The sequence below is a fragment of the Prionailurus viverrinus genome, chromosome D1, assembly GCF_022837055.1.
Source record: "Prionailurus viverrinus isolate Anna chromosome D1, UM_Priviv_1.0, whole genome shotgun sequence".
Lineage (NCBI taxonomy): Eukaryota > Metazoa > Chordata > Mammalia > Carnivora > Felidae > Prionailurus > Prionailurus viverrinus.
In genome coordinates this window covers 9,159,526-9,186,146 of record NC_062570.1, presented here as the reverse complement: position 1 = coordinate 9,186,146, position 26,621 = coordinate 9,159,526, and the positions used below count along the sequence as shown (strand labels likewise).

General features: G+C 40.6%; 1 protein-coding gene and 1 long non-coding RNA gene across 12 annotated transcripts in view; one reads left to right on the top strand and one right to left on the bottom strand.

The window, feature by feature from the left end:
• Positions 1 to 26,621, bottom strand: part of LOC125146765 (uncharacterized) — a 325,550-nt gene that overhangs the window by 266,823 nt on the left and 32,106 nt on the right. For 7 of the 11 annotated variants that reach the window (XR_007144876.1, XR_007144875.1, XR_007144877.1 and 4 more), the window contains exon 2: positions 15,426 to 15,548. The exons of 2 other annotated variants lie outside the window; for them this stretch is intronic. Coding sequence is in view for 2 of the 9 variants with exons in the window: in XM_047823560.1 (XP_047679516.1) it covers positions 15,426 to 15,548 (123 nt within the window). In the remaining 7 variants the exon portion in view is untranslated. Of the gene's footprint in view, positions 1 to 15,425; positions 15,549 to 16,178; positions 16,251 to 26,621 lie in introns of all 11 variants that reach the window. 2 more of the 11 variants (XR_007144881.1, XR_007144880.1) reach the window with 1 other exon arrangement.
• Positions 15,496 to 16,380, top strand: LOC125146769 (uncharacterized). Its single transcript, XR_007144890.1, has 3 exons — positions 15,496 to 15,573; positions 15,724 to 15,809; positions 16,210 to 16,380. It is a non-coding gene; the product is annotated as an uncharacterized LOC125146769 (long non-coding RNA).

The window sequence follows — 26,621 nt, the reverse complement described above, 5'->3', positions numbered from 1 at the left end:
AATATTTTCTGAGCCCTTCCTATATGCACTTTTTTAGGTACTGAGGCTATGGCATTGAAAAAATAGAATCTTACATTCCAGTCAAGGATCCAGGTAATAATTAAGACACATGTGTGTGTGTGCATGTGCATGCGTGTGCACGCGCACAATACAAGCTAATGATAAATATTAAGGAGAAAAATTAAGCATGCATGAAAGGGGAAACAACTTCTTATTCACGTACATCAGGAAAATATAAGACTGCTCATTGATGCTTTGATTTTGTAGTTTTAATATAAAACCACTGCAAACAACCCAAATGTTCATTTTCATGAAAATGGATAAATGATGTGTGGCATATTCATAGAATATAACATTATGCAATAGCAAAACTGTAAGCTACAACATGAATAGTATAATTAATATATAACATTGTAATGTATATGTAATTTATATACTAATTAAAATTTAAAATATATCACTAATTATATGTTATAAATATATGTATTATTTATATACTATTTCTAATAAATTATATTAATATAGTAATAATTTTGTTAATACAATTATATGTAAACATAACATAAATTATATAAATCTGTAAGTTATAGAACTAGTACATAGTAATATACAAATTATATGTATTTAATCTAATAATATTAATATTATAATGTTAATACACTAACATTATAATTTTAATAATCAAAATATAACGTTAAGTGGGAAAAACCAGGCAGTCTCAAGAGACTATATATAGTATGGTGTCATTTTTATAAACTCAAAAACAAGCAAAACTGTTGACCAATATACAGTTTAGGGATATATACATATATGGTAAAACTATTTTAAAAAATTAAGAACACAAACTCTAAAGGGAAAGCAGAGTTAAATCAGAGAAAAGCATGAAGGGTTTTTTCAAGGACATCAAGAATGTTCTAGTACCTAGAATGGTTGGTGGGTTTGTAGATGCTCATTTAATTATTATGCTTCAAAATTTAAACATATGTTACATATGTATTATTGTATATTATCATAATTTATCAAAATTCATGAATTTCATAAATTCATAAATGTATCAGAATTTATATAATAATTAATTTACAAAACGAGTACAGGAAGAATTGTGAAAACTGTCATCCTTGATAGCTCCAGATTGTTTATATCAGAAAATAACATTTTACATTTGAGTAGCAGAGGTCCAAGGATATTTGTACAGTATACTGAAGTTTTCAAAGGTCTTTCTCGTAAATTGTCTTTTTAAAATATTTCACGGTATTTATTATTATCCCTACCTTACAAGTGAGTAAACCAAGGGAGAGCTCAAGTGATTTATTCAATTTCACCTAGCTAGTCAATGGCAGAGACGTCTTAATTGTATAAAATTAATCCTCTTATAATCATTAAGAAGCATGGGGCTTTCTTACTGAACAACAGACCAAATGAATCCTAGAATGTTAGAGCTGGAAGAAGCCTGAAATCAGACTTTTAATCTCCCCATTTCACAGACGGAGAAACTAAAACCCACATACAATAAGGATTTGCCCAGCATCACACAGCTAGTTTAAATGAAAGAAAGGATAATTGACTCACAACTTCTGACTCCAAGTCAAGTTGTTTTTCAATTTGCCAGATTACCTTTCAAGTAGATAGACATCATTATTTTGTAGCCAGTGGCTAAAAGGGAACCCAAAACTTGAATTGTAAGGCATCTATGTGTATCCATTGTTCTGATGAATGTTAGAAAACTGTAATATACAATAAAAAAAAAAAGCTGTAGTATGGAGCCTTGTTTATAACAAAATTAACCAATATATTAAATAATGGGAGCATTTTAATTAATGGACATCAGTTTGATCTTTGAAAGAAATGCCTATAATGTAAGATAAAGAAGGTCCAAACAACTGCTTTCTGAAGAAAGGAAAGGTCTGAGCCTTAGTTTAATACTCTGTAAGGTGATGATGATAATAAGTGCCTTAGAGAATTATGGGAAATGCACGGGAAAGGTCTTGGTAAACTGCAATATACAATACAAATACCCTTAGAGCTTTCGTGCAAAATCCTGTGATTCAGTCATTTGGTCATTCAGTCAGCCACTCAATAAACATATACTGAGCACCTATTCAGTGAATGGATGACACTGTTCTATATCCATGCCCTGGAGCATCCAGAGACACAAAAGATCTAGTCTGTGCCCTTCAGGAACAGTTTTCTTTCTTTTTTTTTTTTTAAGGTACATAAATAATTACAATGTGAACCTTCATGTGATAACTCCAATAGGATTAGTACTGGTGGGGTGGAGGGGAGGGAAATGATGTAGGACTCCAAGTTTGAGAGAGACCGGTTCTGACTAGAATGTAAGGAAAGGCTTCCTAAAGGGGCCAGATTCTTTTTTTTTTTTTTTAATTTTTTTTTCAACGTTTTTATTTATTTTTGGGACAGAGAGAGACAGAGCATGAACGGGGGAGGGGCAGAGAGAGAGGGTGACACAGACTCGGAAACAGGCTCCAGGCTCCAGGCTCCAAGCCATCAGCCCAGAGCCTGACACGGGGCTCGAACTCACGGACCGTGAGATCGTGACCTGGCTGAAGTCGGACGCTTAACCGACTGCGCCACCCAGGCGCCCCCAGGGGCCAGATTCTAATGAAGGTACAGAATTTCCAAAGGACAAAGATGGCATTCCATAAGGTTGGACGGGGGAAGCATGAGTGAGGACGGAGAAGCAGAAAAGCACACCTTTCGACATTATACCTGGGTCTTTGGCATTTGACTCCTATTTTGGCACCTGTTTCCATTCACCAGTGTTCTCTGTAAGTCCACTCACCTCAAACAGACCATGAGTTCTTTGAGCACCAGGATCTCACAGAGATCTCACGGGGCCCAAGGCAGTACACAGCCCGTGATGGGTCCACAATGGGGGTTCAGTAAATGAGCTGCTGGTATATTTTTAAGGAAGGCTTACGTACACTTTCCATATGAGAGGGTAAGAAATAGAAAAATACCGTCACAGAAAACTGCTTTAAAACCAGTATGTTTCCCACTAACTTTCCTATTTTTTCCATAAGCTCTATGTTTTCTGACTTGGAAAACAAATCAGACAAAGAAAAAAAAAAAGCTGGGAAATAAGGTTTTTCTTGGGGTTTTAAGGATTCTTTCTTTTTCAGAGCAAACCTTTTAACCTGAATTCATAGACATTCAGGGCAACAAGCCTAATACCAATATGATAGATGTTGAATTCTATGGCAACATCTTTCTCTTGGCTTTGATTCTTCTTTTCATAATTACATTATAGTATTATTAGAGGGATCCTTGATCTGTTCCCTGTCCCTCAAGCAAGATAGTTGAGAGTGAATCCTAATATCAAATCCAAAACACTTGGTTTGAATTAGAAGCTGTAGTAAGATTCATCCTCAATGTAAAGTCATCTGTAGGAAAAATATTCCAAGACACTGTAATGTGTAAATTACTAGCATATGCATTCTCAATGAATCTTTTTTTCTCACTCTTTTGGTCCTGTGAGACAGCAGGAAAAAATATATTGCCAATAGAAATATTTGCAAAACTTTATTTCTATTCACTTCGACATAGAAGAGTACAAGTTTTTGAGATGATCCCCCAGCAAAAAGAGGCTATGTTTATCAATACGTTAACAATTACTCTATGGTTTGACTTTGCACAAAATAAGATGAAAACCCATACACTGGAAAGTTGGTATTGATATTTTTGTAAAGAAATAAATGCCAAGCAATCATACAGTATTGCTCTAGGGAAGTTTTCTGGCCTAAGGGTTTAAAAAAATATTTTTATTTATATAAAAGTATGAAGTAAGATCAATTTTGTTTCCTTTTCATTAAATAGCAGTAGATAGTTTGTCTGCATTGCATGTGAGAGACGCTGGTCTTCTTGCTTTTGGCAACATATGAAATTGTCTTGAAGACAGCAAAGGATAGGAAAAGAGACATCTCTTCATATTGGCATCATATTTTGGATTCTAGGAAGAGTTGCTCTTGAAAACTGCTCCACTTTGATTTTTGACTTTTTAAAAAGCACTCATGAGTGCCAGAACAGAGTGGAGAACTGAACAATGTATCCAGTGATTTGAACTCTAAATGGCTTGCTTGGATAATTCAAGGGCAAAACACCTCCTAATCTCACTCCTCCATTCATTCACCCAACAAATGCTCTTCCCTGACACTCCGTGGTACCAGGCCCATGTTCGGCCCTGGACAGACAGTGGGGAACAAGATGGGCAGAGCCCCACCCTCTGCCTATTAAATGACCTTCTCAGGACTCTCACTCTTCCCAGTTATAAGAAAATCATCTTCTGTCCAAGAATAGAGAGAATGCAAGCAAGAAAGCCTCCAGAAATAATGTTAATAATAATAATTCTGTAAGGACTGCTTGTGCTTTACATTATAAAATCACTTCTGTCATTACGTTAGTCAAAAGATGTGCCTGAAAGCTCACTGCTTCTAAGTTGAGAGGCTTCAAGGTCAGTAAAGTTGATTGTTAAATGTACTGTACTATGAACACTGGCCATTAGTGTGAGCCCAAGTTTTCAAGGACAGTCTTCTAGAATTATTTTCCCGTAAACAGAATCCTTCTTATTGGGAGAGCTGTTTGCAGGGCAAGGAGTGGGAAGCTGAACAGAGCATCTAACCCACTTTTTCCTATTGATAATATATATAATTTAAGGAAGACTGTTATGGATAACAAGATCGAAGGAACCCATTAACACGGGGTTTCTTTTTATCACTAAGCCTTAGTTTATGATAAACTGTAGTTATCTCTGTTCAGTTCAATTCTGATCTTCCCTACTTCACTTCTAAGAGCAAACACTGGCCTTAACTTTCCCTTATGAAGTCAATAGATCCCATTTTGCACCCCCTCCCCAGAGACTAGAATCAGAGGGATGCTGGTCCCATTCCTCAGGCTGGCTCTGACCGCCCAAACAAAAGCCACTTAATAGTGTCTGCTGATCCCAGAAAGGCCCTAATCATGCTGTCCTCCATCCTGATAACTAGCCTGTGTCTTTCTGGTTCCACCAGAAGAAATACAAAAATAAAATTTCCACATGCCTCGAAGGCCTCACTTAGAAAACGGGATCAATGATGATTCCTAACCACATCATGCAAGGCCCTCCCAAACGCAGGGAGAACTGATGAGCTTAGAAAACTCATGATGCTTAGAAGAAATGATTTTCTAACATGAGGCTTCCACCTCTCCAATAACTTTTCTTGCAGGGATATTTGATGTCTAATGGCCGAGATGTACTAAACACATATGACTACATTTTAAATGATACTATCAATGGTGGGTTTTCCTAGTATGGCATTAGCACTAATAAGATAGCAAATGTGATTATTATGAAGTATTACACAGATTTAGGAGTGGGAGAAGAAAAACATTTGGTTAACGCACGTATCATATTGATGTCGGGGATATAGTACCTGTGGACACCTGTCCTAAAGTCACACGTTGCTGTAGAGCAGCGGTGATCCAAACAGAACAGGATGACTTCAGTTCAAGCCTGACAAATGTATGTAAAAGCAAGATGTATAGACCCTCGCTGTTGGCTTCTTTGTTTTAAATACCAGTAGTAGTAGTAATAACTCTATCACATTAATTACATTCCATTAACTATATTATATTAGCTAATGTTTGTGAGCAGAAAATATGGACCTCACTCCTTAGGCATGAGATCATGTAATCAGCACAGCAGCCCTACTGAGGTAAGTACTGTCATTATCTTCATTTTACATATAAGGAAACTGAGGCACAGACACATTAATTTGCCCAAAGTTATGCTGCTAGTAAGTAATAAACTCAGGACTCAAACCCAGGCAGTCTACTTTCATTACACAACAGGACTAATGCCTGGATAACTAGAACAAAAAGTTCTGGCACTTGGCATTTGCTATAATGGAAAAAGGCAGGGTGAAACCTAAAGAAAAGAAGGCTTACAGTCCCTGGGAGCAGGAAAGGAAGTAAATACAGCATCTTTCAAACATTCCTTTACAGGAGATTCTTCATAGGAGAAACTCAAAACAGTTCTATGATTAAATAGGTTTATGAAATACTGGATTAAGCCAAGTGAGACAGAGTTTCTTGCTGGAGTGTGTCTGAGAGTCTTAATACACAGATATGCACCCCAAATCTCTGAAATGGCGAGGTGGAAAGGAGGTCTTTAATGGAGAACACTTTTCTTTTTATGGGGCATGTCTGAAGAGATAAACTGAGGTCTTCCAACACGGGGTTGAGAAAAACCAATCTAATGGACAAACTGGAGAAGCAGAGTCTGGGCAAGGAGAGCAGAGTCTGGGGGAGGGGAAGGGCACCCAATGCCAAGAAGGTAGCTTCTCTGGGGGTCTGAGCAAGCTCGGTCAGTCATTTGTGGATAGACTAAGTCACCTCATAATAGGTATTAGTGAAACATATTACATAGCAAAACATACTTAAAAAATTTTTTAACAATTTTTTTTATGATTATTTAGTTTTGAGAGATAGAGAGAGACAGAGTGTGAGTGGGGGAGGGGCAAAGAGAGAGGGAGACACAGAATCCAAACCAGGCTCCAGGCTCTGAGCTGTCACAGCACAGAGCCCAACACAGGGCTTGAACCCACAAACCATGAGATCATGACCTGAGCTGGAGTTGGATGCTTAACCAACTGAGCCACCTAGGTGCCCCTACTTTAAAAAATTTTTAACGTTTATTTATTTTTATGGGGGGGGTAGGGGCAGAGAGAAAAAGAGAGAGAAAATCCCAAGTAGGCTCCACACTGTCAGCACAGAGCCCAACATGGGGCTTGATATCACAAACCGTGAGATCAGGACCTGAGCCAAAATCAAGAGTCAGATGCTCAACTGACTGAGCTACCCAGGCACCCCAAATATACTTTTATGACTGAAAGTTCTGCAGGAATCCAGGAGGTCAAAGAATCACTCTTTTGGCAGTTTCTTCTCCAAGGAGGAGGAAGTGAGGCTATTTGCCCCCTTGACCATGAGCATGGCTGGAAGCCACCAACTGACAGCCTGAGAGGCAGCAGGCCTGGCACATCCCATGCTGAAGGGGACAGAGCAGCCATGGAGAGGACTGCAGAGTCTGGGCCACTATCCAGTTGGCTTGCCATTTTGGAGGATCCATGGGACCAAACTCAGAGGAGGAGAGGTGGCCATGGAGGATACAAGTGGCAGCTTTGATGACCAATTCTGACGGATACGACAGGCACAAACTGGAATGTCAAAGGACTCTATAAGTGAATATATACACAATTCTCCTAAGGGCTTCCTGAATTAGGTGAGAGGAAATTGAGTGTAGCTGAAGACTCCTCAGTTCCCCAGGTGGAAGCTGAGCCAGAAAAAGAGTAACAATGGCAGCTACCATTGCTTGAGCCCTTACCTGGGTGCTAGGCACTATGTTAATGATTTTGTACTGTGCAATCCCAAAACCATCCTATGACGTAGGCATTCTTCTCATTTTACAGTTAGAAACCAAGGATAGTTCCATTTACTTGTACAATGCAAACAACTAGGAGATCAGAAACGAATAGCAGTCAAGGTTAGTTGTAAAATGTAGCTCCTATAAGCCCTACACCTCTTATGTAAGCCCTCCCATGATACTTCATCCAGCTCAAGCCAAACTCTTTTTCCTGGCTCAAGGTCAAAGTAGCCTGACTCTACTCTGTCTCTACTACTCCAAAACTTAGTGGCTTAAAACTGAGGAGATAAAATTATAACTCATAATTTTGTGTGTTAGGATTTCAGGCAAGGCTTTGCTGGATGGTTCTTTTGTTTCATGATGCATTTATGGGAGTCACTCGGTGTATTCAGCTGAGAGCTAAGCTGGTCCAAGATCACTTGTCTGGTACCTTAGCAAAGACAATTGCTGGACTCAGCTGGGTCTCATCCTTTTTATGTATTCTCAGGGCCTTTCCCTGTGGTCTCTTCAGTGGGTGATCAGCCTCCTTACCTGTCAGTTTAGGACCACAGAGGACCAAGGAAGAAGTGCTAGTCATCTTAAAGCCTAGGCTCAGAACTTGCACAGCATCACTTCTGTCACACTCTGGTGGTCAAAACAGTCAGAGGCCAGCCCAGATCCAAGAGGAAGAGAAACAGACCCACCTCTCTACAGGAGGCATCTCAAAGAATGGGCGGCCATGTTGGTTTTATCTGCCAAACTGTCCAACCTCCCCTGGTCCTACTGTTCCCTCATTCACAGTGCTCTAGCCACACGGGCTTTCTTTCTGTTCTTTAAATAGGACAAGGTTATTCCTCTGTCAGAACTTTACGTGTGCCTATGCCAGAAGTGATCTTAACTCCTGGACCTTTCTTGACATTCAGGTTTCACCTTAATTTCACTTCTGTAGAAGCCCCCCTCCTCACCATCATGTGGAGACTTTCTCTGGTCACCCAATCTACCTCCCTAATTTATTTTCATGACATTATTGCCATCACTCTGAGATCATCTCTATTTTTGTTTCTGTTTTTCACTATTTCCTCCAATTAGAACAGAAAACCAGGGGAATGGGGCCCTTGTCTATCCTGTTGGCTCCCATATTCTCAGCACTTACAACTGTGCCTGGCACAGAATAAATCCTTAGTAAATATTTGTCAAGTGAAAGTATGAAGTAGTGAGTTGGGATTCAAAACTAGATCTGACTGACTTCAGAACTAAAACCAAACTGTCCTTGTATGTATTCCAGGCAGATACGGGCAGCCTAGGCTCTAGGGCAAAGATACTGCATAAAGAAGACAGCTTGTGCAGCAAGGAAGCTGCAGCCAGACCAAACTACATTGACAATTCGAAGAGAACAGTCCATTCCCGCAAAGCCCCCAAACATTTCTTTGACTTCATTTCAGCCATTCTTGTGTTGACTCTTGGAGATGAAAGATCTCCAAGGTGTGGAGCTGCCTCAAGGCCACGTGTAGCTCAGGCCTGGTCTCTGGCTGGACCCCTCCAATGCTCAGCTTTGCTGGGGCCACACTGCTGAGTGTTGCCCTGGCCAATCTGGAATTGGGCCACAGCCATGTTTGTGCTGAGGCTTTAGGGAAACACGATTTATAAACGCGTGTTTCCTCTGAGTCACGGCACAGACTTGTCCCTTCAGTACAAACATTCCATTTGGTTTTATAACTGGGGAAAGAGGGGGTGGGGGCCAAGGCTAACTGGACCAGGTTTGAAAGGAAAGGGGAAGTGAGAAAATTTAAATAGAGTTTTCTATATTAGTGAGAGTCACAAAGGAACCCTTATCTGGGGTTCAGAGGCAGGCACAAAGTTTCATCTTTATTTATTTATTTGCCTCAGAAAAAAAAAAAAAAGTTCACAGAGTAACTTTTTCCCTTCAAGCTTCCATAAAAATACTGGAAATGTGGCAAAAGTTTTCTGAAAACAATTTAAGAACAATTAGCACACATATAACCATTTTTTGAAGTTATATTAAATGCCCTTTACTAAATAAAAAGGAGTTTTGTTTCTCATTTCCTGGCATTGTTGACTATATTATTCTTTAACTAACCACCTATTAACTTTTAGCATTACTCTAAGTTTTCTGCAAATTATGCATTCCAGATCAAAAGAATTAATTCTTTCTTTTCTGCTATTTATATAGATCATTCTACCCCATAACTTAATGCCAGGTTTCTTATCTGTAGAATTTGGCTGATGATAACAATATTTCCTCGTAAGTAACTCATACAGTTACTATGAGACTCAAATATAATTAAATAATGAATATAAAAATATGATTCCTAATTCATTCAATAACCACCTGACTTTGTGTAAATTATCATCATAACTATTGAGCTCAGACAGTTAGGAGTTCCATTAGGTGTGGAATCCAAAGCCTGGCATGGAGAATTACGAGATAAGCGTCACAATTCCTCATCTCGGGACGCCTGGGTGGCTCAGTCAGTTAAGCACCCAACTTCGGCTCAGGTCATGATCTCACCATTCGTGGGTTCGACCCCTCCATTGGGCTCTTTGCTGACAGCTCAGAGCCTGGAGCCTGCTTCAGATTCTGTGTTTGCCTCCCTCTCTGTCCCTCCCCTGCTCACGCTCTGTCTCTCTTTCTCTCAAAAATAAACAAACATAAAAAAAAAGGTTAGAGAGGGAGGAAGCCAAAACATAAGAGACTCTTAAAAACTGAGAACAAACTGAGGATTGATGGGGGGTGGGAGGGAGAGGAGGGTAATAGGTATTGAGGAGGGCACCTGTTGGGATGAGCCCAGGGTGTTGTATGGAAACCAATTTGACAATAAATTTCATATTTAAAAAAAATTTTTAAAGGAAACAATCTCTCATCCCAAGAGGACTGTATTTCAGGACAAAACTAGATATGACCCCTACTGAGCCGTGGGTCCTTCATCAGTGATTTAGAGTGCCTTACGTGAAAATACTGAATACTGTGCCTGACAGAGAATGCAAGTACTTCAAATAAATTCCATAGCAGAATCTGTCAGTATCCTGCCTGGCCTACTCCCCACAACCTCTAACAAGAATCTGCTCCCAATTACAATGTGGAGGTGTTCCCCTCACCCCCAAGCAATTCTCAGACTCCAGCTGGGTGACAGTTCAGCTCAAATCTGACACTATCTACCTGGAGACAGTGTCAGATCCCACAGGTGAGGATTCAGTACCGCAAGACTGTCCCCACCACCCAACCCCCTGCACTTCGGATGCTGGTCGTAAGTCCAGGTTGTCAACTGTGCCTTTGATTCACCGACTATAGATAGATCAAAGGTTCCAACAATCCCTTCCTTGGGTTCAACTAATTTGCTAGAGCCACTCACAGCATAGAGAGACATTTTACTTACTAGATCACTGGTTCATTATGAAAGGATATAACTCAAGAACAGTCCTCCAAACCCTGTCCTTTTGGGTTTTTATGGAGACTTCATTCCATAGTCATGATTAAAACATTGGCCATTGGTGATTGAATCAACCTCCAGCCTCACCTCCTCCCCAGAAAGGGTTAGAGGATGCTAAAAATTCTCCCCAATCATGTGGTTGGATCCACTAGTGACCAGTCCCCATCCTCTGGTTACTTAGGTAGGATCCAAAAGTCACCTAATTAACATAACAAAAGACACCTTAATCACTCTCAGTACTTACGAAATTCCAATCCATTTAAGAGTTCTGTGCCAGAAACAGGGAAGAAGACCAAATACATATTTCTTATTATAAATTACAATATTGCCACCCATGATGGACTTTTCCAGAAGGCTGCACTGGTAGCCACACACCTTACCCTCTCACCCACACAGAAACAGGCTGGAAGTACACCCCCACCCAACTCCTCAAAGTCTTCAAGCAATGAGCGATAGGGACGAGTGCATAAAATCCCCAGTTCCCTCAACTCTCAAGTGGGATAATTCTGAGGCATGTGTTTTATACTTTTCCTAGAGTTTTCCCGTGAGAATAAGCTTCAGTCACCCGCTTTGGTAGCTGGCTTAATAACACATCCGTTCTTCACTGCCTTCCCTTTCCTGTATCACTTCCTTTTTTCCCCTGCTGGTGTCTCATGGGATCTTCTCCTTCATACAGCATTTGCACTTGAACCCTTGTCTTAGGGATTACTTCCACAGAAAAATCCACACTGAGAGTTTTCCTGTATACTATACAAGTTAGGGTTCAATGCCCAGATGAGCCAGCTAGCTTTGCACAAAATAAAAACTCCATTTTATTACCACAGGTAGCTATCTTATTAATCTTGGTTATTGTTATTACCTTGTGAATATCTAAAAATATAGTAAGCAAATTTATATTCAAGTTCTTCAATATACATGGCATCACTTAATCTTCACCAACAGCTCCAAGAGATAGAGAAAACTGACACTGGAGGAGAGGTTAACTGACTTGCCAAAAGTTATAGGGTCAGTGAGTAAGGGAACTGGACCTCAGGCCAAAGTCTTGTAACACCAGGTCCTTTTCTCCTTACCCCCAGACTTCTGGGTGAGACAATGTATGGAGCTGAGACCAGACTTCCTGGAGAGGTGACTCTAAGTACATATTCTCCTGTTAAGGTCAGGAGTACCATCTTTATTTATAAATGTGAACTTTCCAAGCTATACTTTTTATATGAGAGAATGGTCATCACTTAATACCTCTGGAAAGGGCTTTAAACGGCAGTATGTTCTGAGGAAAGACAATAAGTGAACACGGCCTAAGTAGTCTGATCTTAACTGTTCCATGACACTCTCGACTATGAAGATCTAAAGTACCTTGATAGGTGACCTCTAAGGACCTTAAGTCAGAGGCATTGAAAGGTTTGGAAGTATGAATGAGCTTGGCGGCAACAGGGTACCAGGAAGCAGAGCGTGGATCCTGATGGCTCTAGCGTTCTTTCTCTGCTCAGGAAAGCTTTAGTTTCTCTTCTGCAGAGTGAAGCTCATATCATCAATCTCTATTACCAGTATTTCTTGTTATAGGAAAAGATTGGAGAGTGAAATGCATGTTCTTTATTCTTAGCATACTGAGGATGTGCTTCATTGCGGTCATAATTGTGAGCTCAGATGAAAGGCATACAAGGAACCAAGTCACACAGGTCAAGGAGAAAGGTGGGAAATGGAAACCAGGACTGAGGCCTGAGTTTGCTGTCTCAACGCCAGTGTTCAAAAATGCAGGATACTATAGAACCAAAGCAGTGGATGGGCCCAGTGGCAGGGGAATCCAGCTAGAGGTCCTATTACATTCAATTGGGTAGAAGCAAACCAGCTCTGTCAATTCAGAATCCCATTCAGAAGTTGGGTGATGTGGAGGACTGAGGCCAGCCTGGCCATGGATTATGCACTAGGCTTCAGGAAGGAGATTCTGTCCCAGTGGGAAAATGGACTATTGAGCAGGAAACCAAAGCACAAGGGAGACTCCTGATGTGACCCACGTAGTATGCCTTCAGGGAAGATTATGGCTAAATGGGCAAGTGCCCAGAGCTCCCTCCAGGCAGGTCATTCACGTGTCAATGTAGCACAATAAATTCTAGAATACAAAACCTGGTTGAGATGGGATATATGAGAGTGGGGTAGGAAGTCTCCTAATGCACCCTTTACCTTGGCCTGGACTGTCTCAGGAACCCCCACAGAGATGGGCTTCTTCATTGGTTACAGTGACTAAGGAAGGGGAAGGAAAGGGCTCTGGGACAACAGAGGGATGTGTGCTCTGGTCCCTGCCCTCAAGGAGCTAATAATCCTGTTAGGGAGCCAAGCCATGCACCCATTAAAGAGTCATGAACAGCATGGAAAAGCTTTATAATTGAAGGACAAAACAGAAAACCAGAAGCCAGTGATGGATTGATTATTTAGGGCAGCAGTAAACTAAAGGTAGTTTTATGGAGAAACTAGCCCTTGAGGTTGAGTAGCCTTGAAAGCAATAGCTACAAAGGAAATGATTGCTACCCTAAATTTCCTGATTTGCAAGGCTTATGGACATGAAGACCTTTGGAAGAGTAACCGATTTGGCTCACTAACACTTCCTATAAATATGAAGAACCACAGTTGTTCCCACCCACAGTTTCCTAAGGATTTTGAAATAGGCACATATGGTAAGGCAGAGTGTCATTTAACATTGACTCTGTGTCTCTACCATCTTTTCTTCGGAGACCTAAGGAGAACTGCCACAGGATATGGGCTCTGAAGCTTTCTAGACTTGGCCTCCGACCACTATTTTTGGGTGTTTTGTTGATTGCCCAGGAAAAACTCACAGAACACACGATTGCCCAGGAAAAACTCACAGAACACACTCTGGAACAGCTCTTAGAGGAGGGAGGGGGCAAGAATGCTGTTGCCCTCACTGGTGAGAAGACATGGTACTTGCAATATGCCAAGAGTGTCTTTCTGGGTTACTGTGGAGACCCAGATCACACACATCAGAGTTCCCCTAACCTTTATCATACAAATACAATGCATTGTCATCTGAGCCATTCCAAGACCTCCGAGGCAGCATAAGGAAACGGAAACCCTAGGGGAAAGTGGAAATGACAGAGGTTCTAAAGTTGAAGAGACCAGGAATCAAATTTCTGCTCAGCTGGGTGCCCTTAGGCCAATATTATAATATCTCTACAAAATGAGAAAATTATTTACATCTCAAGTTAGTTAAGTAAAATTAACTGAGATAACTCAAGTAGACCTTATTAAGCAGCTCTTATGTTCCAGATTTGTAATTAGATACCGAGGACATAAAGATGAATCCATTCATTCATTCACTCACTCATTCATTCTGAAAATGCATACTGAGTACCTACTGTTAGCCTCATGAATAAAATAGAACAGTTTATGTTCTGTTGAAGGATATAGGTGAAAAAACACACGACCCAACACATATGTCCAATGTGTTTATAGCACAATTAATCCATGCTATAAAGAAAAACAGAGCTAAGGGGGCAGAGACTGAGTGGGGAGGTGTAGGCCTTCTCTAAATAGAGTGGCCAGGGAAGATCTCTCTGAGGAGAGGACATGTAAGCAGAAACTGGAATAAGCAGAAATAAATGAGCAAGCCGAGTAGCTATCTCATGGAAGAGCATCCCAGCACAGAAGAGAGGAGATGTGTGCCTTATTGTGGGAGCATGCTTGCCATGTTCAAGCAAAAGCTTGGCTGCCCCTGCAGCTGAAGGGAAGTGGGCAAGGGTGAGTGTGGCAGGGTCTTAGAAACACCAGAATAAGTTCTGAGAGTTGTGAGAAGCCACCAGAGGGTCTTGACCAGGAGAATGACAAGATAGGGATTTATATCGCCAAGGGATCACTATGGAGTTGCATGGAGAATAGACTTGAAGGGAGCAGATGAGAACAGAGGCAGGTGAAGCTAGGACAGGTTAGGAGAGAGGACAAGGACTAGGACTAGGGAGCAGTGACAGATGTGTTGAGAAGTGACAAGACCTGAGGTAGATTTTGAAGATAAAACTAATAGAATTTTCTGACGTATTGGATACAGGTGTGAGAGGACTACAGTCAGAGCAAGTGGATGAACATTAGCATGACTCACTGTGATTGGTAAGGGGAAGGAAATCAACAGTTCTGTTTTGTATAGGTTAGGCTGAAGACACCAAACAGAGCTATCCAGTAGGCATCTGGGTATGTGCACATGGACTTGTGGGGAGAGATGAGAGCTGCTGATATAAATGTGGGAGCCTTCAGGATAGGGATGGCATGTAAAGCCAAGAGAGGCTTGAGGCCATGAGATCACCCACGAGTTAGCACACATAAAGAAAAGAAATACATAGAACAAGCCCAATAGAACACCACTGTTTAGAATTTGGGACATGAGAAGGAATCGATGGAAGTAAGTAAGTCTCACCCTCAAGGAGCTCACTACTACGTACAGTAACTAGCACCAGATCTGGGATGTATCAGATGATCAATAATCATTGCTTTTCCTTTCTTCACCCTTGATAGAGTCACTGGACTTTAAGGAGAGGCAGGTGACCACGCGAATTAAAATGGCGATAATATCTATTTCTCACCAGGCACATCTGTGCAGTGGGGGAGGAAGCCTCGGTGCCCTGTTAATAAGCATACTCCTTGTCTCCAGTAGTTGAAAGCTGTTGCAAGATTCTGCATGACCATCTCACTGGAACATCTGTTCACTGAAGGGCAGGAGAACAAGATAAGGTAAAGGTGGGAAGTGGACTGAATATCAAAATTATGTTGATCCATTCATTGAAAGTATTACATTTTGATGCATGCTTCTTCTTAATTAGCTACAAAAGTATGTAGAAAAACCGGGACATGTTCTATATCCTTCTTGTGTTTGTTTCCTAGGGACACTGGTACTGGGAAACAAAAAGTCAAAAGAGAGGATGAAACAGAGCACTAGACTAGTTTTGAAGCCACAAAGATTAGATTTGGTAAGCTTCTTCGAGTCTCTAAATCTCACTTTCCTTCTCTATAAAATTGGGGTAATAATAATAACACCTTATTTACAAAGCATTTGTGAGGTTTAATTGAGATAGTGTATATAAAATTACATCATGACTTGCAAAATGTCATATATATTTGTTGATAATTGCTTAAGCTATCATGTTTTTAAGGCGTGATGCAGTGGTCTTAAAATATGTCCAAAAATTCTTTAACACTCTTCTTCCAAAAGGTGGAATCCAATCCTCCACCCCTTGAATGCAGGCCAGATTTAGTGAATCACTACTAATTAAGTCAAATACAATGGAAGTCATGCTAGACAAATTCTGAGTCTACACTATAAAATGGAAGGCTTTTACCTGTTGCTCTCTCTTGGATTTCATGATCTAGGAGAAGCTTGCCACCATGTTATGAGGATACTCGAGCAGACTCTGGAAAGAACAGAGGCCTTACACCAACAGCCAGTACTAACTTCAACATCGAAGTGCATAGTCCAGCCCCATTCAACGCTCAGATGACTGCAAACCCAGCCAACACCCCAACTACAACGTGGGAGACTATGAGCCAGACACAATCGGTCAGGCCACCTCTGAGCTCTTGACTGACGGGATGGTGAGAACAAATAAACGTGTTTTGAGTCACTAGGTTTTGAGGTAATGTGTTACACAGCAAAAGATAACTACTTTACCCGGTCACATTAGCTCAAATCCAGTTAAAGAATGGAAGGTGAAACTTTTCACCAATGGTGGCTCAGGTGAAGAAGAGAGAGAGAATGCTGGCGAGGGCTGAAGCAACCTGGGCTCTGCTCCCAGAACGGTCATGGGGGAGCTGCACTGTAGGCTAACTTCACACACTTTGTCTCTGCTGTCTCCATCTCTACAGTAAAGAGCCCTATCTGGGAAGCTTGTGGCTCCTGGATTTCTCATTCTCTGAGGGCTAATTTGACTCCTGGGGTTAAGACGAGTGTTTTCCAGATCTGAACATCATGTGTACACTTGAATACTTTCTGCCCTGGACACTTCACTAGGACTCATTTGTCATGGGGCCAACTAGCCTCATAACCTCTCGATGTATCAGCCAAAGCCTACCCCCTCCAACTAGCTTACAGATAATTGAAATTCCACAATTAAGAATTGATTCCTGGGGCGCCTGGGTGTCTCAGCTGGTTAAGTGTCCGACTTCAGCTCAGGTCATGAGCTTGCAGTTTGTGAGCTCGGGCCCTGCATCGGGCTCTGTGCTGACAGCTCAGAGCCTGGAGCCTGCTTCGGAGTCTGGATCTCCCTCTCTCTCTGCCCTCCTCCACTCACACTCTGTCTCTGTCTCTCTCAGAAATAAACATTAAAGAATTGATTCCTTGCTTTGCCTAATATTAAAATGTACATTCCAGCAAAATCCCCTGTATCAATTTCCTTCTGCTACCATAAGGAATTACCACAAACATAGAGGCTTAAAACCACACAACTCTACTATCTTACAGTACTTGAGGTCTCAAGTGCAAAATTACTCTCTGCATATTAAAATCAAGATGTCAGCCAATCTGAATTCCTTCTGGAGACTCTAGGGGAGAATCCATCTCCTTGTCTTTTGCAGCTTCTAGAAGATTCCTGCTTTCCTTGGCTCCTGGCTCCACATTACCCCAACTTTTACTTCTGTCATCATATCTCCTTCTCTGACCCTCACTCTCCTCCCCCCCCCTTATAAGGATTCTTGTAATTATATTGGATGCACTGATAATCCAGTGTGGGGATAATCTCCCCATCTCAAGATCCTTAACATCACATCTGTCAAGGCTCTTTTTCCACGTAAGATAACATATTCATAGGTTCTGGGGATTACGATGTAAACGTCTTTGGGGGAGGGCATTATTCAGCCTACTGTACTTACAAACTCTAACTTTGAAGTTATTTATCTGTCAATCTCAATCATGCAAGCTTTAGCAGAGAACTGGAAATCAGTCAAAAAATAAGGCACCAAAATATATTCATAAAGTCCATACAATTTAATCATAAGAGAGCTCCCTCAGGCTTTCACTCAATTAAGTTCAATGAATAAAGATAAAGCATTTACTATATATAATATTACTAGATGCTCTAAGGAATACCAAGAAGCCTAAAAATTAGTTCCTGCCTTTTACAAGACTCACTCTCTAAGAAATAAAAGACAAGGGCATAAATAAATGAAGTACAAAGCAAAATGTGGTCTAGCTAACCCAACTGTACAACATTTAGTAGAAAGGAGAACTTAAGGTAGATTACTATCAGGTGAAGATTTTAAGGAAAATGTCAGGGGAAATGAGAGGAAGGAAACAAAGACAGCTGTAGGTATTCAAGCCCAGGTAACTAAGTAAAAATGAAGGAGTTGCCATCAATACAATCATGGAAATTAGAATGGCCATGGGGGAGTGGGCAGGGGCAGGCGGGCTGTCTCAGGAATGTCATGGGTGCAGTTTGAGACTTATCCTAGAATACCTAGGTCAGGATACCAGCAGATAGTTGGAAAGGAGAATGCATTCAGAGTCAAAAAGTGAAGCTCAGGTTGGAGATATAAATGAAAGTCAGTTCTACGGAGAAGCAGGTGAAATCACAAAAAGTACAATTTAAGAGGGTCGAAGAAAGAACTTCTAAAAGACAGGAAGATAGAGAGGAACAAGCAAAGGAAAGAAGAATAGTAAAAGAGGGACATCGACACAGTGAATATCACAAAAGCTAAAGAGGAGTTTCAAAAGAGAAGAGGAGGTCAGAGCTATGGTCAATTTTAAGTTACCAGTGTGAATGTAGAGTTGGAAGAGAAGCTCACCATTATAGAATATTTCCACTCAGAGGCAATAGATAAATAACCTCAACAGCATATATAATAGTAAACTACTGTAGCATATATAATAGTAAACTACTATTATATAGCATATATAATAGTAAACTACTATTATATAGCATATATAATAGTAAACTACTATTATATAGCATATATAATAGTAAACTACTATTATATAGCATATATAATAGTAAACTACTATTATATAGCATATATAATAGTAAACTACTATTATATAGCATATATAATAGTAAACTACTATTATATAGCATATATAATAGTAAACTACTATTATATAGCATATATAATAGTAAACTACTATTATATAGCATATATAATAGTAAACTACTATTATATAGCATATATAATAGTAAACTACTATTATATAGCATATATAATAGTAAACTACTATTATATAGCATATATAATAGTAAACTACTATTATATAGCATATATAATAGTAAACTACTGTAGGAGCACCTGGGTGACTCACTTGGTTAAACGTCCGACTCTTGACTTCGGCTCCAGTCATGATCTCGTGGCCCATGAGATCAAGCCCTCTGGGCTCTGTGCTGACAGCGCATAGTCTGCTTAAGATTCTCTCTCCCTCCCTCTCTGCCCCTACCCCCACTTGTGTGGGCGCGCACGCTATCTCAAAATAAATAAATAACCATTAAAAAATAGTAAAATACTGTAAAATAATGAAAAAGTTTCAGTTTTGACAATTTCTTTTGTTGTAATATAATGCATTTAGTTGTAAATTTATATACTTTAACTTTTAGTAACTGTTGTGTTTAACAAGTTCACATAATTCCTGAAAATGTAATGATTGGTAACCACAAGCCAGAAAGAGCCTGCTGCAGCAGCATATCGGTGATCAAACTTAAAAATTCCCACATCCATGCAATCATTCGTTCACATTGATTTCATCTCTGCACTTTGCTAGGCACTGAGCTAGTTACTGAGGAGACAATGATAAATAAGACATAGGCTTTCCACCCGAGGATCTCAGGTTAATGGGATATACATACTTGCAAACAAACACCACAAACAAGCAGAAAAGGGTATATAGGTCTGACATGAGCACACAAGAGGGAGTAACCAGTCCAGCTCCATGAAAAATAAAAAGCCATACTCTTTTAGCATAAGTATAAAGACCTCTGTGAGCCGGTCTCTCCTTACCTCATCTCCCATAATGCTCTCCTTTGCATCCAGCTGAGAGTGAAACATGATGATTAGAGACACTGGCTGTCTCGTCAGGTGGATGTGGGTTCAAATACACATTCCACCGCTTATCAGTATTCAGTGACTAAGTAATCTTTCTCTGCAAAAAGGGGGCTAATAATACCGACATCACAGGTTGTTGTGAAGACTGATGGAGATGATGTCTATGAAACATTTAGCGAGTACTCGATACCTAGCTTGCGATAAATTGTAGCAGGTGTTCTTATTTTATTCGTCCCCCACTAAGTTCAAATGAAAATGAAGTGCTTGCAGTTTTCTGAGCACAACATGCTTCTCGGGGACCTGTGCCTTTGCCTGGTGAATTGCTTCTCGCTCTTCAAAATTTAATGCAAACATCTGGTCTCCTCTGTCAAGAGTTAGTCATTCTCTGTGTCACCAGAAACCAAGAAAATACCTCACTGTGGCACCAATCACAGAATCACTTTGAACTGAGGATCCCTTGAGGCTAGGGACCATGTGTTATTCCTCTTGGTCTCGCCAGCACCCGACACAAAGTAGACACAAGATAAATGCTCGATTAGTGAGCATATTTAATAGGAAAAGGCAAAAATTGAAATGAAGAAGGAAAGATTTCAGATTATAGAGACTTCATGTTTTTTAAATGCTCTTGCCATTTGATCAGCAATTCTAACTCTAGGAATTAATTAGGAAATAATCCTAATAAGAGAAAATGTATACGTATAAAAGGGTTTTTTTTGCACCATTACTTACAATTTCACAAACCATAATAAAGGAAAGAAATTGAATATATAATAATAGAATTATGATGAACATTGAAAATATTTGTGATTATAACCACTTGACAAAATATTGCTAAATCATTAAATATGATGGCTGTAAAAGGTATACAATGACAAGAGAACATGCTAATGATATACACATATGTGAAAAAAGAAGAATGCAGGATTAAAAGTGTTACCTAAATGCACACAAGCACGCATGGGTGTGTACATACACGCATAGAGAAAGGACTGGAAGGGGGAAAAAAACTGGCAAACAGAGCTCGTTTTCGAGAACAGGATCATAGGTGGTTAGTGATTTCTTTCCTTTATTGGGAAAGAGACCATTTCAAAATTTATCTTTCACATGTCTATAAATAATATATTACTTTTACAAAGTTTTAAAATTTTGATGTGCCGTTCAACGTGTTTTCCGAAATTTCTCTGGGAACGTTCAGCAGCCTAAGGGCAGGATCAGAGGAACCTCATCACTGGACTTGCCCAGAAGTGAAGAGAGGTGGGGATCCTAATGAGAGTGTCATAGGCTTGGCTCACAATGAGATCCAGTCTGCATAAGGAAGTATATAAAAACCAGAATAGGGTCGTGGTCTCAAAAAATGTGGTGAGAGAGGAGAATTTCAAAGCTCTCAGTCTTGCAAATAAAATCACTCTGAAAGCCAAGCTGACAAAAATGGATAGATTGTTTGCTCTTACTTGAAGACACTTTTCTAATAGGCTAATCATCTGGCGTCCCAGCCCACAAGAGGTTAGAAGCAGTTAGTTGAAGGGGGACGAGTAAGCCAGGTTGGATGGCTCCAACTGCTAGATACAGCTTCTCCAGCAATGAGAAATAGGAGGTGTCTCTGCAGAGGTGGGAGACACAAAGACCCAGAAAGCATTGCAAACAAATGAGGACCTTAACAAGAGGCAACTGATGCTGACCCATGAATGGGCATGAAATACATCATCATATCACAGTGTGGTATAAATTATACTATAGTAACTTGTACTTGAAACAATGATCCCCACACTATGAACATGAGCCCAATGTCTTCCTTTAAAAACTGTCAAAATCAATGAGGAAATGTATGTGAAAGCACTGTGTAATGTGTAAAATGCGGCACAATTGGTCAATTATTATTTCTAATATCCTCAGCATATGAAGACGGGGATACACACAATGCATTTTTAAATGCTTCTATCCAAGCCAATTAATTCTTTTAATTGGCACTTAACACATATAATTTTCATTTATCTGGAAATTTTATTTATGTATATATTTTATTGATGACTCATTTTCTAATACTGCTGAATAATAAGGACATTATTGTCCTACTGGGATGATGTTTCATAACTTAGAATGAATGAGTTATTCAGATTCTTTCCAGAGAAAATTTTGAGAGAGAGAGAGAGAACACAATAGTTCAGGGTGTCTGGGGGAAAGGAAGCCGCAGATGTGGAACGAAGGAGAAAGAGGCAGTAGGGTTGTCTAAAATAAACTTTCCTTATTCTCCACTTTTGCTAAGTGTTGGCTAGTGACTCGCTGCCAGGCTGCATGCCAAATTCCAAAGGACAAGTAAATAAACAGTTAATGTGAGTTATTCTGCAAATTTGCACATGCCCACCCACACAAGCACTAAATTAAACTTTCTCCAGCTGAAGCCAGTACACCAATTGCAAGCGAATAAGAATTGTTACCTATTCTTTCCTCCTTAGGTATCCTTTAGGGGACTCTGGCTATGGGGAACATTTTGGTTATCAAGCAAGCACATAGTTAATTTGAACCCTTTTTCGTAAGTCAGATCCCTCCCTGAATAGGCAACTTTACTTGTTGTCCTCGAGGAGAAGCTACAGACAGTGGTGTGGTCAGATTTATGCTTGTAGAAAAAACAAACCCAAATTCCCTGAAATGTCTTCACGTTGACCAGCTCAAACTGGATTTTATTGCTGTTTGATTTCCAGAGGGCCATGTGCCTGGCCGCCCGGGGGAATAGACAGTGCTCAGAATGAATATTGAAATACCGAGTCATTATTTGCTCTGGGGGACTGCCAGCGCTGCCTGCTGCCTGGGTTTTAGGGGAGCCGAATAAAGGGTTCCTATTTTAAAGACCCAGAGTAAAAGAATTCTCTGTAATCCTTTCCAGAAAGAACAAAATGAAGCCACTGCAAACAGTATGAATCAGAATAATATGTATGATGAGAAAGAGCATTTTTTTTATTGTGACCAAAAAGCCAATGGTAGGTCCTGGGACGGGAACCATTCTAACTGGCCCCTTTACCTGTGCTACCCAGCACTTGTGTGCAGACGCAAGTGGTGAAAAATTAATGTCAAGGACAGATTTGAAAGGGGGCAGGGAATACATTAGTGGTCCTACCAATGACTTTCAACTTCCTGTGTGAGCGGGTTGAGCAGAGGGGCGAAGGGGGAAGCTGATTGTGGATGCGTAAAGTATATGCCTCTCTTAAGGCTCACAGGATGTTAGCTGGTGCCTCTGAGTGCCTCATTTATCACAGGCAGAGGCAGTTAGGCAACGGGTCGGGGGAATGGGCTGAGGCTTCCCCAGGCACTTTCCTGAAGACTGGCAGCTCCAAAGGTCATCCCGCCAACATGGGAAGTAATTTCACAGGCGGCTGGTGATTCTGCCTTGGGTAGTGGTAGACAAAGTCGAGACCAATCATGATACTTGGGATCCCCCACTATGTAGGGATGAAGGAGAGTGATTCTGTTGAATTCTGATTAGTTTGGGGGAGGAATGCAAAGAACACCTTTTCCCTTTAGAGGGAATGTGCTCATTGGAGGTAAATGGCCCTTACCTGAGGCAGGTCCCAAGCTCCTATTAGGAGTAAATATCCTGCTTTCCTTTCAGGGAGTGGTAGCATTTTTAATTATAAAAGCACCCCATAAAGCATTAAAAAGTAATAATAAGGATGCCTCACCCAAACGCCTGCCCTTGTATGCTACAGCACACAGGGATGTGGGCCCCCGTTTGGATGGGACCAGACTGGAATGCTGGATCAGAGTTCCACATTCACCCTGGATAAAAGATGGGACCCTTGATTTGAGTGTAAGCCAACTCTGGAGTTTCCTGTAACCATGGCAACCAGATCAGAAGCACATATTAATGATAAGCAAAAACAACTGGCAGCTTGCCTCGGCATCATTTAGAAGCATTAGCTTCCCAAGGTGAGTGTTGCAAATAAAGAGTCTGCAGAACTATGGTTCTGGAACAGTCACAGTTCAGCAGTACGCCTTTGTTCCTGAGAAAAATCACTTCCCAGGCTGCCGCTGTGCTGGGGGTTTCCCCAGGGGTTGCGGATACAGAAGCGCTGTGTAAGAGCAGGAAGTGGAGCCCACTCCTGGGCTGATTTCTGGGATTCTCTGCCTCTTTCTCATCAGGTATGTTCCAATTATGGATACATATTTCCCTCACATAGCCTTTGGTAATCCACCTGTACTAGTCCACTGAGATGTTACACTGCTCACCATAACATCAGGGTAGGCCCTGACCCATCTACGGACAGGGTATTGGCTCCCCATGGAATATGTGGGGGCCCAGGAGTCCTACAAGGGGAGTTTCAGGTCCCTAATCACATTACGATAATCAGCAAAACATGTTGAACAGAATACAAGCGTTAGCTTCTGGAGACCTGAGTTCTAATCTAAGTTTGCTGTCTTATTTCCTGCATAACTTTGGGCAACTGGCCTCAGGTTCAGTTACTTATTCCATCTCTCAAATGAAGATAATCAGTTTCCACATTAAGGATTTCACAGGATTAAATGAGATATTGTATTCCAGGGCATTTGTCTTCGCCATAAAAAATGACCACTTTCTTCTGTGCGCTCATAGCTCGTTTTATTTAATATGTCTCCTATTAGACACCCCGCAGTCTAGCCCTGATAGTTTTATGTAAGTCTATCTCATTAAGTGGTGAGCTCCTTGAAGGCAGGAATACCTTTGATTAATTTCTTTGAGTCTCTAACCCTGAACCTAGTTCATTTGTACAGATTAGCACATTCACGTAATTCATATTATAAGGAGCTCAATAAATATTTGCCCCTCAACTACCACCTCCCACTCAGATTATCTGGATTGAGCACAGCTGGGCAGTTTGGGCAAGTGGGAATCTGAACCGGATTCCAATCAAGAGTTTGGATGGAGTTGAAGCAGCAAACCATAGGATTGGAGGAGTTGTATCTGCCATGACCTTCTGTACAGGCTGAGGGTGTATAGGCAAATTAAAACATTTGAGCCAGGTTTCTCCTGTCACTACTCCTCTTCTTACCTAGATGACTGCAGAGATGACCCTTTCACTAATCCCATTTGCCCAAATTTGTTTCTCTACTTCTAGACTCAGGGTGCTATCTCTTTAAGAAAAACTGTAGGAGGAGAAAGATTGGAAATGACTTTGGAGGTAATAAGTGCATTTGTATCTTCCCCTTAATACTTACTTTAATGTTATGAACTTTTAATGAAGATATCTGGCCTTTATTCCTCACAGGTGAGTAGCTTGAGCAGCAAGGCTAAGGGGGTAGATCATTAGAGAATGTATTGGAAAGACTATTTGCAAACTTCAAAAGACTACACCAAGTTAAGCTGTTGTGATAAGAATAAAAATGAAGCATGGCTTCAGTTGCCTCTGCTCGATCTCTTTTAATTTAAAATATTTCTGAACTTGGATTCACATCCTGGAGACAGCTCCTAAGTCCAGCTGTCAGTAACATCACAGCTGAGTCAGGGTGTTCTGTGGGACATGCTCCCGTCCCCAGGATCTCCTCTCCCTGCACTGGGCCACCCATTAGTTGGACCTTTGCCTGTGTCATGCCAGTTATGCTCTCGAGCGTAGGACAAATAGAAACCAAGTTTCTTTGGGTGTTTCTGGGGGCTAGACATTCTTGACTTTGCAATCATACGGTACTTCATTATCTTCTACGAGCATTGCTTTTTGTAGCCAGCGTTGCTCTAGGAAGTACCAAATGCCCTGGCTGAAAGCGAGTCCTGGAGTCTTCCAGTACTAGCAGGGAAAATGATGCTTTGTAGTAGCTGGCATTCCAAACTTACAAGACAAGAAATTCAATCTTTCAAAAACAGGGATCACAATAATAACAAACACTTCCACAGTACTAGATATGTGTCAGGCACCATCCTAAATTATTTCTGGTTACACATACTTAGTTAATTCATACTACAGCACTATGAGGTTGGTATTTTTATTAAACCCATTTTTATATATGATGAGGTTGGGGCACAGAGAAATCAATGCCCTGCCCAAGGTCGTACAGCTATGCAATAGTGGTGCTAGCATTTGAATCCAAATAGTACGGTTTCGTCCTCTTAATTGCTAGGCTCTTCATTCATAGAAATACAGAAATGGGACATGGGAAAGCAAAAGACTCAAGTTCCAAAATCTCATGATGACAGTAATTTCAACCATTTCCCCCTCATTACAACTCTTTCCAGATGCAGTTTTGTCACTGAAGTGTTTTCTCCTACCATCTTTCTGGTGATGATGAGCAAGCAAATGGACAAAAGGAAAAAAAGAATCCTTCCTCTCCACTTTTCCTCTTTCCTTCCTTCCCATATTTATATAGTGAATTCTATGATTTACTAGGAACTAACTTCAGAGTGGAATATGAACACAAATAATGTCAGAGTGGAATATGAACACAAAAAATAGATCACAAGCTACAGGTGGCAACAGACACATAAGTGGTAGGTCAAAGTATTAGGGTCGAAATATAAAGAGCATTGCTTTTTGCAGGAGCACTGTGGGGTTCCAGAAAGGCAGAAAAAGAAAGAAAGGAAACAAGGATTTGGGAAAAGTCCAGAAGTAGGCACTAACCCCAATAACAGAAAGTTCTTTTAATTCAGTAGTTGCTTCTACAGAATCTACTATAAATGTAGCATTCTTTTTGCGGGCAAAAGAATATTAAAGATAATATGACCAGGCCCTTACCTCAAGATGTATACAGTCTTACTGAGGGGGTAAGTTATACCCACAAAATTATTAGAAGTCCATTATAAAGTG